Source organism: Mytilus trossulus, chromosome 11, assembly GCF_036588685.1.
Source record: "Mytilus trossulus isolate FHL-02 chromosome 11, PNRI_Mtr1.1.1.hap1, whole genome shotgun sequence".
NCBI lineage: Eukaryota > Metazoa > Mollusca > Bivalvia > Mytilida > Mytilidae > Mytilus > Mytilus trossulus.
Genome location: NC_086383.1, coordinates 20,902,468 through 20,920,703, shown reverse-complemented (window position 1 = coordinate 20,920,703; position 18,236 = coordinate 20,902,468). Strand labels below are relative to the sequence as shown.

Here is an 18,236-nt window from a genome sequence, read left to right as displayed (position 1 = left end):
TTTTTGCACAGATCAAGATATTTAGTCAGTGGTGGATCCAGAAATTTTCCAGGAATATGGGGGGCACTGACTGCTTCAGCGGGGCCCTGCTCCAGTCATGTTTTAGTGATTCCCTAAATATTAAACCAAATTTTTCCCACTTAAGGGGGCCCTCTGAAAAATCCTCTTAATCCACGTCTCTGCTATTTTGTTTTTTTATAACCCAGTAAATAAGTTGAGTTTGTTCTCAAAAAATAATTTGATTCATGTATTTTTTATTGTAGCATAAACATAGCTTTAATTTCCTTTGTTTAAGAATTGTAATGTTTTTTTAATGTCATTTTTAACAGTTGGCACTAATTGAGGATTCTGTTGTTAATGGAATTCTTTTATAAGTTTGGTTAGCAATAAAAAGGTTTTTTTTATTAAACAAAGAATAATTACTCTGTTTACAGAATTTAATACATGTATCAAAAATTAGACATGATTTAATTTAATTCATAATGCTTATTTAATTGGAAATTACATTATGATTATCTCCCCCTAATTAGTATTCAAAACAATATTATAAAAACAACCCGGAAAATAAATAGAATCCTCAGTAATGTCAACATTTATTTTGTATAAATGTAATATTATGCTAATGATAATAATAATAATAAACCCATGATGCAGATCCTTTTCCTCCTTTTTATTGTAGAGATAATTTACAGACGTGTCCAAAATCATATCCCTAGAATCAATTTGTTTTTTGATATTCGTACACACCTAACAAAAGCAGATTGTGTTTGGTTTCATTTGGATATTTTGTATCATTGTGATATATCATAATAATTATAATTGGTAAATAAAATATATTTGAAAAAACAGCCTCATTTCATTTGAACTTGGATAAGTAAAGGGGGAAGAGATTTCTGTGGTCCACGGTATGACACACATGCAGATGATTTATATTTCCATTAGGTGTCGATCATCATCATTCAACTTTTTTAAGAATTTTTTGTGTAATTTCTTTGCTGGTTTGAATAAGACCCAAAATAAACGATGCTTTAAGCACTACCTTACAGAATTGATCATTGTGTTTGCTGATTACAATCATATAGCTACCAATGCTGTTAATAGGTGACTATAATGCTAAAAGGATTTATGTAAAATCATAATTATGCAAACTGTAGAAGAGGCTCGATAGCTCCATATCTGTATGCAGATGCCTCATGGTGTTTCATTATACATTTTACCCTATATTTCAGGTTCAATAACCAGGGTGTTTTTATGCCCCATCTATGATAGTAGAGGGGCATTATGTTTTCTGGTCTGTTCTTCTGTTTGTCGTACCGTTCGTCCGTCTGTCCCGCTTCAGGTTAAAGTTTTTGGTCAAGGTAGGTTTTTTTTAAGCTGAAGTGCAATCAACATGAAATTTAGTATGTATGTTCCTTATGATATGATCTTTCTAATTTTACAGCCAAATTAGACTTTTGGGGCTGGGGCTATGTTTTTTTTTGGAAAAAAAGTTTGTTTCCAGGTTTTGGTGAAAAAATAATTTGTTTTGGACCATGAGAAAAAAAAAATTTTGGTTTCACCCTCAGCTGCCACTATGTAATGCTAAAATTGAAAGAAACAAATGTTTTTGGTTTGTCACTAAAAAAATATATTGTTCTTCGCCAAAGGCGAAAAAAAAAGTTTGCACAGAAAAAAAAAAACATAGCCCCCCCCCCCCCCCCGCCCCCCCCAGAAAATCAAATGGTTGCAACCTTATGTGTAATATGGCTGACTATATATTTGGTATATTATAAAATTATAAAAAAGGTATACATGTCCTTCATACAAAGATTACATCAGTTGTCTTGTGTTATTGCGTTGGTCTCAAGTTGGACCCCCTGGCATGTTAAAACCAATGATTTAAAAAATGGCATTTGCTGCTGCTCTATTTATGGATTGCACAAAGTAGGCTTAATATTCATGAACCTGTCCTGAATATGCATTTAATTGCCACAGGCCTTTAAACAGCAATTCATTATTACCATCCTGAGGGAATGCCTAGCCTAAACAAGTCATGGTTCAGTGATTAATGTTCAGTTTTGTGATTATGTATTTGTTTCTCTGAAACAAGGTAATTCTTCATGTTTATTTATGTTTTAATGGATGGAATGATTGTATGGTGCACATGTCTGTCTTACAAGGTTCTTCTGACCTTGACCTTATTTTCATGGATATTTGTTCATATTTAAATTTTGTGATAAGGATTATTTCTTGGATACTATAAGTAAAAGTTATAAGAGATATTAAAAAAAGGGTCAACTATATTTGGTATACAGAATGATTATATAAAGGTAAACATGTTTGTCTGATGAGGTACATCTGACCATGAACTTATTTTCATGTTTTTAAAGCGCCTGCAACTTTAGTGGCAAAAGCAAGACTATCTAAGCCATCCTACATTTCTTTTGTAGTCTTCTACAAATATTCACTCAGTTTTTGAAATTTTAATAACTCTGTACTAAACATGAACAGAAGTTTGTTTACAATCAAGCTAAGGCCGTGTTCACACCAAACGCCGTGTAGAGTAAACATGTTTACAATTAGTTTAGTTTAGTGTACACTGGTTTCACATTACATTTGTTCACATCTATACACCTTGTTTAGCTACCTGTACATAAGATTTGTTCCCACTTGTAAACTATCTGTCATTTAAATGTTCATTACGTAGAACTGAATTCAAAATTTTTGACAATTTTAGTTGCGGTAAAGGATCAATCATTTGACTCAAAATGGGGGTGGAAATGGAAATATTCCGATCCCCAATTTGATAAAAAAAAAAAAAAATGGTCATACAGATGATAAAATAAAATATTCTGAATCAAGAGTTTCCCCATACATTATAGTGTTAAATATTGAAAAAAAAAAAAGTATTTGATCACCAGCATCGAAAAAAAAAGGAATAAAAACGTTCGCGCGAAAAAAAAATCTGACTCAGATAAAAAAAAAAATAACCCTCCCCCATTTTTTAAGTTAAGTGGTTGCTACTTTATGAAAGCCATTTTTATAATTTGCAGTAGTTTGAATATACTAGAGACGTCTTGATTACGCATTAGAAAACGTTAGCTGCAGCATCGTGCTTACAGCCGAAAAAAAGGATTGAGATATTAGGGATCACTACATTTTTATCTTTTCTGTTTGTTTCAAATGATGATATTTCTTCTCCAAGGAGTATTCGGTAAAGCAATAGGGTAACGATTTTTTTTAATTTATTTTAAGTGTTATTTAACGGATCTGAGATACTAGACAAACGTATCATTTACCTCACACTTTTTTTAGTAGTGCATTTAGGCGTGAATCGTTGTTTGAGTAAAGACCAGTGGCGAATATTTATGAGTACGTCAAGCCGATTCGGGAAGACCTTTTCAAAATGAATCAGGCAGCAACTATTAACTTCATTTTTTGGAGAGGGTGGGTGGGGGGGGGGGGGCGTAGGGGCGTGGGCTATTGATTTTTTTTCAGTACAAATGTTGGTAACAAGTCGAAATCAATTTTTTCAGGGCCAAAAACTAGAAACTTTTTGTTTCCAAAACAAAATCCATAGCTCCCCCACCCCTTGCCTTATGTTTTATACTCAACTATAATAGCATAAAAACAACACAGAAAAAAAGTAAAAACACAAAAATACTGAACTCCAAGGAAAATTCAAAAAGGAAAGTCCAAAATCAAAAGGCAGATATCAAAAGTCCAAACACATCAAACAAATGGATAACAGCTGTCATATTCCTGACTTGGTACAGGCATCTTCTAATGTAGAAAATGGTGGATTGAACCTGGTTTTATAGCTAGCTAAACCTCTCTTTTGCATAGGCGGATCAGGGGGCCCTGTGGGCCCGCCCCCTCTTTGGTGGGAAAAAAGTGGTTGATTATATTGGGAATCATTGAAGCATGACTGGAGCGGGCCCCCTCTTAGTTCAGTCAGCGCCCCCCCCCCCCCCCCCCCCCCCACCCCCCCTTAGGAAAAGTTCTGGATCCGCCACTGACTTGTATGACAGTCGTATCAAATTCTATTACATTGTCAACGATACACCTGAACAAAACAAACATACTCAAAAAGTAAAAATGTCAAAAATAAGGGTACAGCAGTCAATATTGTGTTATCATCTTAATCACTGTAAACAACAACAAATGTAACGAAGAAGCACAAAAAGGCATATATCAAATTTAACATACTCATTTTGCTTATCTTATACGACTTTATTTATCTATCTAAAGTCTACCCGTAAAGGTATGACGGGATGAATAAGTACAGTTTCACGTCAAATGTATATCATAAAAAATAGACTTAACAGAAAAAGTAGTATTACTGAATAAAATAGTTTTGTCATTCAAAGTATGTCAAGATCCATAAGTAAAAGTAATATTAATAAATGAAATAATTTTGTCGTTCAAAGTATGACGTTTTACATAAGCACAGAGTCACGTCAAATGAATATCTAAAAAAAAACTGACTTAACAGTAAAAGTAATATGAATGAAGACAAATAGAAGAATACTATAACACGTTCTAAAACTATTCATAAAGTTCAAGAAATCATTATCATCATAACAAGACATTACAAAAGCCATTATTTCCATGATAAATATTTTAAAGTGTATTCATGTTTTCTGCATGGGTGACCGCTAACGCCAACATGAATTTATTTTGTCCCTGACAAACCAAGCTTTTACATTGCGGTCGCGAAGTTCTTTTATAAGTGTTACCAATGTTATAGTACTTTCCTGCGATTTTGAACATCTTTTGGTAACTGCTCTATTATTCCAAAAACCTTTCAATGTTTTGGCGGTTTTTTTCGCACTAGTTCACAGTGTACATATATTAAGGTAAATTTGGGTAATATTGGTCTGGTCTTCTCGCCTTTTTGCGAATACGATTGACATCTGTCATGACAGCTGAATATGATCTGAGTTTTCGAGCTTCATTGTAAATTTATAAAAGTCAAGTGTAACATCTGGACACTTTTCAACTACATTTTCCGGGATATTGTAAAAATCAAATTGTTCGATACTAATTTCATTTGGACTTCTAGAATACTAAGTCACCCTTTTGTTTGCCATAGTTATCCCTGGTGTGCTGCGAACACTTTTCTACCTGTTTTATCTGGTCATCAGTAGATTTAGTACCCTGTTCAAGGCGGATAACTTTGGCATTATTTGTAGTAAAAATGCAATCAATTTGATCAATTTTATTTAGTTTCTCTAGAAATGTGTCCATGCGTTTAAATAGTCAATCTTCCCTTGGTGGTCTCTGTTGTGAAATCAGTGATGGTGTAATAAGCCGCCAAACATGCTGCATACTATGTTGTGGGTACATTCCTGTTGTAAATCTATAGAGCAGGAATATTGCTGTGATAACGAGAATGAAGAACCCTGTTGGTACATAAATGTGTAGTAGCCTGATTTAATTGTGCTTGATTCCGGATGTTCATGTACCCTGTACCTAGTCAGGAATATGACAGTTGTTATCCATTCGGTTGATGTGTTTGGACTTTTGATTTTGCCTTTTGATTTTGGACTTTCCTTTCTGAATTTTCCTCAGAGTTCAGTATTTTTGTGTTTTTACTTTTTACCATGCCAAGAAATTGCCCCCGTTGAAATTCTGCAAACACCCCATAGAGCAAATTACATGGATGATTAATATTGACCATTCGGTATATGACCGTGTTCTAAGCAACACATAGATGAAAGTCATAAATTAATTTGTTGAATGAAATCAAAACTACCAATGGGTACCGTGGGAGGTCTATCGGAAATTTTTAGCCAATATTTTCTTGGCATGATTTGTTTATGTTAATTAATAAAAATACATTTCAGGTACGCTACGTCAACCTTTAAAGACCCAAATGTTGCAAAAGACCTATCCGACCTCCATGACAAATATGTTGTTGTCCCCGCAGATAAAGCCCCAAATAACATCGTTTTTGTGTGTAAAAGTCATTACATTAACTGCTTGATAAACGAATTAGGAATTGACAATTCACTTTGAAACTCAACATATACCCTCACGACACTTACCAAAGAGGAAATCCTGGATAATCATAGGTCTGTTCTGTGTTCCTTTGGAATTTCAACTGAAGATGAAGAACTGCATCTTCCATCACTGTATTGGATACCTAAACTACATAAGAGTCCTTACAAACAACGGTATATATTGCTGGGTCTTTCAAGTGCTCCACGAAACCTCTTTCTATATTATTAACATCTATTTTATCAGCAATCAAAGACGGGCTTCAAAGTTATTGTGAAACCGCCTATTCTAGAGGTGGCGTGAATCAGATGTGGATACTTAAAATTCCAAAGATCTTTTAGAGTACATACAATCTAACTCTCTTTCATCTTGTAACAGTATCCAAACATTTGACTTTTCTACTCTTTACACAAGTATTCCACATTCCAAACTAAAATACAAATTGAAAGATTTGGTATAACTTTGCTTCATAAAAACAATGGCCAACGTAGAAACAAGTATCTTGTCTTAGGGAGGGATAAATCCTACTTTGTAAAGAATCACTCTGATTCTAACAAAAAAATCCCTGAAACTGATATTATTTAGATGCTTGATTTCTTGATTGAAAACATATTTGTTACGTTCGGAGAACGTGTTTTTCAACAGACTCTCGGCATTCCAATGGGAACAAACTGTGCCCCTCTACTTGCCGACTTGTTCCTTTATTATTATGAGAGTGACTTCATGCAGAAACCTTTTAGGAAGAAAGATAAGAAGTTAGCAATATCCTTTAACTCTACTTTCCGCTATAAAGATGATGTTCTCTCACTAAATTCAAAATTTGGTGACTTTGTGGAACGCATCTATCCCATTGAACTAGAGACAAAGGATACTACAGGTACAGTTAAGTTGGCTTCATATCTTGACTTCAGAGATGGGTATGATTACTTTCAATGTAATTGATTAGATTACAATTACTTTGTCAATTGTACGATTAAATTAAATTAACAAGTACATCATTTCTGAAAGTATCTGATTAAATTAATGATTACATTGACAAAGTAATCATGATTACATCTGATTACAATGAATAAGAAAATTACATTTTTGATGTCAATGAATAAATGTTTAAAAATATAGCTATATAGATATAGGAAGATGTGGTGTACATGTAAGCCTCAATGAGACAACTCTTCATCCGAATTGCAATTTATAAAAGTATAATAGCATTTTTGAAAAGGATTTTTTTTCATAATTATAAAATGGTTACTTCAATTTTCATCAGTTTAATAAACCACAAATGTTCAATGTATATATACATGTACATGCACATTGTGTCTTGGTTATGACTTATCACACTTTATCGCCATTGATCTCTGAAAAGTTTAATGAATAAAGTTTTATGAATAATTTGCTGTCACTTGTCTTCTGATCTCTTCCAGGCTTTATATGAATTACAAGGTGCAATTTATGGAAGTTAAAATATGAATGAAATAAAGTTAACAGTTAAAAAGTATGCGATTTTTTTTTAATAGAATTGTTACATCATGTCGTAAACAAATTATAAGTTCTTAAATCATTGCATTTTGCATGTTCAAATCCATACCAAAATTTGTTTATTTAAAACAGCATGTTTGTCCAACTTTTATTTAGTTTGTGCGAATTAGATAATTTTTATCCTTTATCATATATGTATTGCCCTACAGCTATTCTCAATTGGTAATTGCAATAAAACCTTAATTAGTCTCCTACCTGTCAATTCAAAGTTGACAAAAATCACAATTTTAACAAAAGAATATAATTTAGGGTTTATAATGAAAAGTATTACTTGAATGTAACAGTTATTATCAAATGTATTTATGCATCTGTAAATTGTGAATATATTTACAATATCTTTATTCAAAGACTAGAGACATACAATTGTGTTATATGTCTCTGTTTTGGCTAATGATGAATTTTCAATACTGTAACATTTTTTTTTGTTAAGTATGCAAATCAATTAGCATGCTTAAAGTAAACAAAAATAATTTAACATGTAAAATATTTATTAAATATGAATAATAAAAAGTTCATTTATTGACATAAACACAGTTTTAGATTTTTTTCATTGTAATCAGAATGTAATCAAAATGTAATCAGGATTACAGTCTATTTTGAAAAGTTATTGATTAAATTAAATTACATGTAATCAGATTTGAGGCTGATTAATGATTACACTGATTACTTGACAAATTGTAATCAATTACAGCTGATTAACGATTACAATTACAATTACCCCAACTCTGCTTGACTTACATCTAGAAATTGACAATGAGGGTCGCGGTTGAAAAAAAAACTTTACGACAAAAGAGTACATTACATGTAGCCACATCAGGTGCCATATGTAGAGCATGATCTGCTACCATTCCGGAGCACATAGCTGTGATCACCCCTAGTTTTTAGTGGGGTACGTGTTGCTCAGTATATAGTTTTCTCTGTTGTGTTGTGTGTACTATTGTTTGTATGTTGGTCGTTTTCCTTTTTAGCCATGAAGTTGTCAGTTTTTCACTTATGAGTTTGAATGTTTCTTTTGTATCTTTTGCCTCTCTCTAACGGTGTCTCTTCTCAAATGTAAAAATCTGCTCAATCCTACTCACCTAGATGTGTTATTTACATTTATGCACTAGTCTATAATGGGTGTGTATTCAATTCCCCTGCATTTTCAATGTGTAAGGTACCGACTTTATAACCTATTAGAAAAATAAAGGGAATGGATATAAAATCAGTCCATGCACAACAAAAAGACACATAAAGAACCGTTTTTTATGCCCCACCTACGATAGTAGAGGGTCATTATGTTTTCTGGTCTATGCATCCGTTTGTCCGTCCGTCCGTCCGTTCATCTGTCTGTCCCGCTTCAGGTTAAAGTTTTTGGTCAAGGTAGTTTTTTTCTGAAGTTGAAGTCCAATCAACTTGAAACTTTATACACCTGTGTCCTATGATAAGATCTTTCTAATTTTAATGTCAAATTTTTAAAATGATTGTGTAAATTTCAGGTTAAAGTTTTTGGTCAAGTTAGTTTTTGATGAAGATGAAGTCCAATTAACTTGAAACTTAATAGTACACATATTCTCTATGATATGATATTTCTAATTTCACTGTCAAACAAAAGATTATACCCCATTTTTACGGTCCACTGAACATAGAAAATGATAGTGCGAGACGGGCATTCGTGTACTGGGGACACCTTCTTGTGTTTTGCTGTTATTCCTGTCTCAATTTAAAGTGACAGGGTAGCTTTATCACATACAGGGGGGAAATGTCACCCTACTAATAATGTAATGCGGTCCCTAGCACCGGTTAGGCGGAAATATTTGCAAAATTAATTCGGAGAGACATTCAAAGATGTAAATATACATGCATATGATCACGGAAGAAGGAAAGATAATGTGTCATAAACACTCATGACGTTTGTGTTTAAAAAAAAATAGTAGCCATATTTTCATTAAATTGATAAAGTTGGCTTCAAATCTTTTTTAACACAATCATACACTATTCTCTAATATAGTTCACGTTTCCTATATTCTCTGTTGGTTAATTAAATTCCTATGTATCTACGCTTAAAATATCCGTTTATTGATTTAGTTATATATATATATATATATGTTTACATGGATGTTCCTTGGCGAAGTAAAAATGCCGCATTTATGTTTTGAAATAAACTTTTGTATATGAGTTATTTCGATGTGTACTTGACTCAAATAGGTATTTATGTGGTTCTCGGTTAGAATGTACTATCATGTGATTGATATCTAAGTGGACATTTCTTCCTGTATGCATATCATCATATATTTATATATATAAAAGAAGATGAGGTATGATTGCCAATGAGACAAGAGACCAAAATGACACAGAAATGACAAAGAAAATACACAGAATATGTATTTCATGTATTGTGTCAAGTTAGAGAAAAAAAGACAATGTGGAGACAAACTATTCACAAGAGATCAAACGAAACAGAAACCAACAACCATGCGTAGGTCACAAAATGGCCCCCAACAACGGAGCAAAGCTCACACCTCACGGTCAGCCCAGAAAAAGACCCGACATGATAAATATAAAACAATTCAAACGAGAAAACCAACGGCTCAACCTATGTACAAAACAATGAACGGAAAACAAATATTAGTGTACAACACAGCAACAAATGACAACCGGCTTTGAATTGAAGATATACATCAGAGACCTATAGACAAGTTCTGGTTTCAATTGTTTAACATTGGTGTTTTTCTGAACCTTTTTTTTAGCTTACTTTATGCATGACATGGGTTTTGTTCCTTTTAGAAGACCGTATTGTAACCTAAATAGTCGTTGACTTCTATGTCAATTAGTCTCTGGTGGAGAGTTCTATGATTGGTAATTTTACCACATCTTATTTTCATATTAACTATGTCCTTCGTTTCAAGGATTTTCACCTTTTACAGTTTCTTCGCTGCATTTTTGCACCTGCTCTTCGTAAAGAACTTATAGCCTTTTTTAGTCTTGTATGTTTCTGGTGTGTTTTCTGATGTTCATTTATATGCTTCAGAGTTTAGTGCGACGTCCAGTTTCGCTGAACTAGTACATATGTTTGTCCAGGGGCCAGCTGAAGTCCCCCTCTAGCTGCAGGATTCTCTCGCTGTGTGGCATTAAGCTGTTGTCTGCTCTTTGGTCGTTTAAGTGTCTCTTTGACACATTCCCAGTTTCCATTTTCCATTTTATTCATAAGCTTATCAAAAGGATATTCAATTAAATGATTCATATTTATTAAATGCACAAATAAAAAGTATGTATTTTATAATACAGTTTTCCATGCTATACCGATCACTATTGTTGTTTATAAATTGGCATTTTTATTGTGTACTCTTTTACATGGTTGTCTCATTTGCAAACATGTCAGCCACATATATATCGAGAATGGAAGTGTTCAATTCTCAAAGAGACAACATCCCAACGAGAGAGCAGGCGACAACCCTATTTCATACTCAAACGTTAGTATGGTCCTATCGTTGTTGTGCGTTGCTACAATTAGGGAAATCATGACAGCATAATCAGACATTATGGTGGTCACCAAACGGTAGAAGATATTACCAGAATTTACAATATGGAGATTCTTCCCTTCTTATTGTATACTTTCCTTTTCTTATTGTTAGTGCATTTACCGGTATATACTATATACTATTGAAAAAGTGTTTAACCTCACAACTTCTGATTGAAAATAAACTATAACAAAATCTCGATTTATCTGTCATGTTTATGTATTCTTAACCTTCACTCATATATGTTAGTCAAATTCGATAGCCACCCTCTTCGCAATCTTCTAGGAAAGCGGCCACAATTAAAAGATGGACAAAAGATAACAGAGGGACAGTCAAACTCATAAATCGAAAATAAACTGACAACGCCATGGCTTAAAATAAACAAGACAAACAAACAAACAATTGTACACAAGACACAACATAGAAAACTATAAAGAACGAGCAACACGAACCCCACAAAAAAATAGGGGTGATCTCCGGTGCCCCGGAGGGGTAGGCAGATTCTGGTCCACATGTGGCACCCATCGTGTTGCTTATGTGATAAAAAATCCGGTAAAAAGTCTTATTCGGGGAAGTCACATGCATGAAAGGGAAGGGGATTGTTGTTACGACGTAAGGAATATATCTGATATCATTTGTGAAACGGTTATTCAATAACGGTCAACCAACTCTTGATGGCGTCCGCAAAACTAACGAAGGAATGATTTTAACTTCACTATTTAGAACTCTTGGTTTAATAGCTTCCTTGTGAGCAGCAACCCTCTATAAAGTAAATCATGAAGGTCACAATTTCAACTCCTTTTGCAAATGGTCCAGTTAAAGGAATCATACTATGCGCAAAATTGACAAATCGGTGATTCTGACGGCACAATTTATTACAAGCTGTTTATTTCAGAACATTTTGAACATTTTCTACAAAGCCAAGATATAAGCCTTTAAAGTTAGATCCCCTCTGGTGAATCTCACACGTTCTTTATAGTATTCTATATATATATATGCAGGACGGCTGCAGTGCAGGCGATTTGGTGTCACGATATCACAGTAGCATGGGTTTGAATCCCGGCGAGGGAAGAACCAAAAATTTGCGAAAGCAAATTTACAGATCTAAGATTGTTGGGTTGATGTTTAGACGAGTTGTATATATATATATATATATACGTTGAAAGTCCGGGGCGCCGAATGGGACTCCAGTGGTTTTGTACAAAATTCAATTCTGTCATAACAAAATCATTTTTGTCTTACAAAACTATGTGATACAGACTTGTTTTATGAAAACTTCAATTTGGGATGACAAAATTCATTTATGTAGACAAAAGTCAATTTTGTCAAAAAGCTATACAAATATAAACTTATTTGCATACAAAATTGACTTTTGTTACTTAATATAGATATTAAAACACAAAAGTCAATTGTGTGAGACAAAATTCTCAAAAACTCACAAAGTCAATTTTGTCTCACAAAAGTCAGTTTTGTTACTTTTGTTAGACAAAATTGACAAAATTAAATTTTGTCTCAAATAAGTCAATTTTGTCTCAAAAAAGTCAATTTTATCGCCGATTTTATCTCACAAAAGTCAATTTTGTCTCACGTAACAAAAGTCGATTTTGAAAGCAAATTAGTTCACAGAATTCAAACTAAACTAATTTGCATACAAAATTGACTTTTGTCACCCAATTTTCAAATTAGGTAACAAAAGTCAAGTCTGTGTAACAAAAATGCATTTTGTCATGACTGCATATTTTGTCCACTGGAAGATAATTTTGTATGACAAAATTTTAAATTTGTAGTATGTTACAAATTTTGTTAAACTAAACTCATTTTTGTTGAACAAAAGTCAATTTTGTCCGTACAAAATTGAATTTCGAGTACAAAACCACAAGAGCCCTGTACAGTGAGAAATTGTCCTTAAATGCACTCCGTTGAATTTCAGCAATTATTGACGTTCTTGGGAAAGGATATTGTGTTTCTGTATATTGGGGTGGGGGTAGTGGTGAGTCAGATCAAATTTATTTAATTTAGACACAAAATATGACATACTAGTATAATGAGTCATTTATTTATTTTTTTCTTTTGCACTTAGTTTTTATTTTACTCATTAGATTACTCCACACTGTAGAACATTAAACTTTTTCTTTTCAGTTATACCTTGAAAAAAGGTTTTCCTTAAATGAGGTTATCCGGATTGACTTTTGATTCCGCGCACAATCCAGTGAACGATCATCTGAAGTTCAGCGGCTGCTATTTCAAAATGACAGTATATTGATTGTGGACTGTGAACTTGCTGTTAGTATACGTTAGAGCATATATTTCGATACATACATACCATGAATAAAATAAAGTGAAAAGCAGAAAATTTCATTAAAGAATACACATAAAAAAATGTTTAATTATTTGAGTCCAAAAAGTTTTTTTTTAATTGCTCCATTGCAAATCTATGCAACTCAATGCTACATTTTAACGTAAAATAACCTTTTTTAAAAGGATAACTTAATATGTGCTTCGATACCGTTAAAAGATGGACGGAAACGTCTGTCTACTGTCAATGAATAAAAGAGCAATACATCTGAATGATTTGTCCGTGTTATCTGTCCTTCATAGTTGTTAATGAAAAGTATTTTCGGAGAAAAAGATATTATATTGTAGAATAAAGTATAGAGCCTAAATGATACAGGCAAAACTTTAAATTTTCTGTTTTGAAGTTAGAATTCTTAAACCTTTCCTCAATTTTTTAACCTCTTCATGGCATTACGGTTTTTCGTTTTATCATTTCTCTACGGTTAAGTGCAAAATATAGATGAAAAACATGAATCATTAATCGTTCAGTTTTTACCCAAATACAACTTATTTCAGAGACTTGTAAGCCTTTAATCATAAGCAAATTTATGAACGCTTAATACCAAACATCTTACAAAAATAGCATGGCACAAAGTTCAGTACATGTATCTAAATAAAAAACATCACAGAACACCAAAAAATCCATAGTACAAGTGAACGACGGCAATTCCACGCAGTATAGTTTGAAGTCAAAAATTGTACAGGTAGGAAAGCCATACGTTCATTTTCCCATGGTGAAGCCGTGTCTCTTTTCTGTTGTTAATTCCTTGTCATTCATAAAAAGGAACCGACGAACGAATTAGTCCTCATTCCGCTTAAAGATCGTCAAGAAAGAAACTTTATCTTAAAAAGACTTAGAAGCCATACAGCGTTATCTGGACTCTTATCAAGAAAAATCACAACCAGGTAAATCTTTATGTTGTTTACCATTTAGAATCCAATGTTGCTTGGGAAAATTAAATATGGGCTCTACAATAATTACGACCTGACAATTTACGCTGCCATAATATGCAAAATACCTATAAAGTTCAAAGTTCATTTTGGCTTATTACGGGTTGTATATTTCCTTTACAAGTGGGCTATCTGTAAAGTTGTGTGCGTATCTTCGACTTCTTTATCTGGAATTTCATGGTAATATAAACGTTGATTTATCGCATTTTACGGCCAACATGTCCTCCGCGCGCGCTATCTTTACCGTTGGGCAATACACAATCAGTGATAAAGTTTTATCATTCTAGTTTTCGTATCTTTGCTCTGCTCTCGAACCATTTAGGGAAAGTTTGTGGACAATAACGCATGTTGGCTTGGAATTATTTTAAACTTCTAAACTAAGGATTTAAAACCTTTCTTTCATCTTCCAAATTCAAAAAGTTTAGAAAGGGCGTGGTTATACCTTACACTTTGGAGTTTATTTCTACCATTTTTTTTTAACAATGTTTTTTGAATCACCGAACAGGTAAGAGGAACTATTTTTGAACCTAGTCGAAAAAATTGGTCAGCGAATAAAACAGAAACTGGACTTCAGTAAAAAATATGAGATCAGAATAATTAAACACGAAAATAATAATCTTCTTTTTTAAATGAAATCTTTTTTGTATTTCAATGTGTTATTGTTTTTAATTTTTGGAAATTGGCGACAAGTAGGTGTTTCTGCTGACGTTGTACAGTAGCTTATGTTCTGTTCTAATTTTAACAGGTGCGCGAGTTCACAACGACAGGTGACGAGAGACCAGCATACAGGTATATGGATTTGTGACTTTGAACCGTACAAGCTAAAACAACGCCTCCTACATTCGAACCGTTATACTTTATTTCCAAAATGACGGAAGTCGATCAAGCTTGGCAAAATAATTCACCTGAAGCATATTCAGATGAGGAAGCAGACCCAGCAGCTTGTGAAGAAATAACAGTCATATCATCTCAAGAACAAGAAAATTCTCAACCAAGTGATGATACGCATCATCACTTTTCAAGCGGTTCAGAGTCCACGGACATCAGGTCAAATTCTAATGTGGAACTCTACACGACGAACGGAGTAACTCCCCTCTGTCACCAAGTTGTAATACAATCGGCTGAATCTGCTGCCGAGACAGCACAAGCCGTGGAAAGTATAAGTCAAGAAATCTCTAGTGAGAACCCGGATGAGGACAATACACTGGCACACGAAAGCGACGGTAATGTGACATACACAGAGTACAATATACAACCACCGGGTACTTTGACACAATTAACACCCGTGCCAACGTTTGAAACTGCCACGGGGCATTTATTACCTAAAGAGGACGTGGAAGCATTTTTTAGCAACATGGACCGACCAACTGCAACTTCTGTGACATTAACCACGCCCAATTATCAGGCTGGCACGGGGAACGGTGAATTTACGACTCTGACACCCGCCCAGTCATTGTACCAAAATCTTCTATCGAGTCAGCATCAGGTCACTGATAACAACACAGCCTACAACATGACAGCTTTGTATCCCAACCCTCGGGCTTTACAGATGCAGTACGGGGTAACCACGACAGGATGGAATTTATCTGCCACGGGCGATGCTCTATACAGTTCTCCGTCATCCAGTCCCTCCGCTGGTAAATACAACAACTTCTCCATGACAAATGATCCCGGGTCTCCGTCCAGTGGCCGAAGTGATAATTCTGTGGACACACCTTACAGTAGACCACCCATGTATACCAACTTCATGACTCAGGAAGGAGTTCCTGGGTACAACTACACAATACCATATGGCTCTCAGGGTAAGTCTTTTATTTAACAAATATATACCTAGAATGTCCATTTACTTTATACCTATAGCATGCATGTATTTCATCCTTCCCCAAATTTCTAACCATATTGTTCACACAAATTAATATATTCGAATATCTTATTTCAATGTACATATTTTTAATGTATTTTAATTTTCTTTCAAAAAAATATGAAAAAAAAGTATTTATACTCATACCGTATTTCATGACTCCCTGAAAGTCCAACCATATTGTCTATATATATAAATTAGTTTATTTGTTCGAATATCTTATTTATACGAACATATTTTTAAACATTTTTATTTTTCGGATTTTTTTAATTTTATTTTGTATGTTAATTTCAAAGTCTAACCATATTATCTTCACAAACTAATTTATATATTCGAATATTTTAAAATTTTATATGGATACATTAATTTTTTTAATGTATTTTCTACTTTTAAAAATTATTTTCGTATGTTGATTGTATGCTTTCCCGAAATTCTTACCATATTTTCTACACAAACTGATATATAATATCTTCGAATATCTTCTTTTATCTATATGCACACATTTTTTATACATTTTTAAAAAATGAGTTTTTGTTTACTTTTTTAATGTTAATTGTATGTTTATTCATTAGTTTATTAGGCTGTTCTATATATTCGTGTTATCAAGGAGGGTTATGTGTAATTATGTGAACATGTTGTGGAAAGACTACAGTTGCTTTGCAAATAGAAATAAGAACATGGTTTTGTGGATATTATTTGAACATTGTCTTCGTGGTTTTTTTTGGGGGGGGGGGGGAACAGTTCCCCTTTCTGTTATTTTACTGCAATTTAAAATATTCCGGCATAGACTTTACCCATAATATACATTACTATTTATCATAACCGCTTAGAGTTTAAATAAGTAGAAATTATTTCAAAACTGTATATTGAAATTTATTAAAAACATAATGTAAAATACATATTTATTTAACATAATTGAGTGAACAATAATAGTTTGGTTAATTTTTATTTTTATAGAGTTGATAAATATAAATACTTATTTGAAAAAAATATGTGCATGAGTATTTTATTTTGAAAAAAAACCCACATCAATACATTTTTTTTAATTTAATGCATGCATTTTTTTTAATTTTAATAAAATCGTCAAATATGTACAGTTCAAAACATGAATAAAAGTCATTTATGAATAAAGCAGTTTTCGAGAAGAAAAAAAATTGTAAAAATGTAAGATAATTTTTTTTTTAATATTTTTTAAAGTTACAATTTATAACTCAAGTCTGAAGTATCATATTTACTGCTAAAAGTTTAATTTAGGAAAAAGATAACTTTCATAAAATCATTGAGTTTATTATGACCAGAGACATATATACACATATATGTCTCTGTTATGACCCAATGGTGTCATCATGTCAGCGGAATTTGTTTCTAATTCACAGACTCGTATAAATTCACTTTTAATTAACACAGTTTGTTGGTGTCAATTCCATCAAATATTTATTATCAAAGATGACATGTATATTGCCAGAAATTTAGTGGTCTTTGTAATTGCATAATATGTTTCATAAAATATGAATTTAATTTTATAAATAAAGATTAAAACTGTAAGTTAATATTTCTTCTTTTTTTTTTTTAAGGTTTTAAAAAAAAAAAAAAAGTTTTTTAATTTCGAAGTGACATTTATATATTTTCTTTCATTTTTTTTTTAATTTAAAGCAATATTCCTGTATAAATGGGGAAATATATATGGACTGCAGTAGTTCATGAACGTATCCACATTGAAACATGTATGTTTTTAAAAGATCTTCGCCGAATTCAAAAATGTATTTAAAAAAAAAAAAATTAAAAATAGTAAAACTATGTTTTTTAAGTTTTGTTACAGACGAAAATTCCAAATTCCAAGACAAAAGATTTTAAATTGTCCTGTAAACAACATCGAGATTAAAGGTTGTCTTATAAGGCGTTATCTTTTAAAAGTATATTGCAATGCAAACAAATTAATTAGCATATACAAACAAAATGGGCTTCAGTTTCTTTGTTATTGTTCAATGTAGATATTTTTTATTAACCGCGTTGAAATAGTCATATGAACAAACTCATTTGAAAAAATTCTTATTTATCAATGTGTATTGAAA

The 18,236-nt window shown here is 32.7% G+C and overlaps 1 protein-coding gene across 3 annotated transcripts in view; it reads left to right on the top strand.

Moving 5' to 3' along the window:
• Positions 1-14,143: 14,143 nt before the first annotated feature.
• The window catches only part of LOC134690848 (uncharacterized), a 28,545-nt gene continuing 24,452 nt past the window's right edge, over positions 14,144-18,236 (top strand). Inside the window, exons 1-2 of one of the 3 annotated variants that reach the window (XM_063550963.1) lie at positions 14,144-14,258; positions 15,049-16,105. In XM_063550963.1, coding sequence (XP_063407033.1) covers positions 15,172-16,105 — 934 coding nt within the window. In that variant the 5' untranslated portion in view covers positions 14,144-14,258; positions 15,049-15,171. Of the gene's footprint in view, positions 14,259-14,313; positions 14,484-14,520; positions 14,809-15,048; positions 16,106-18,236 lie in introns of those variants that run through there. The other 2 variants (XM_063550960.1, XM_063550961.1) reach the window with 2 other exon arrangements.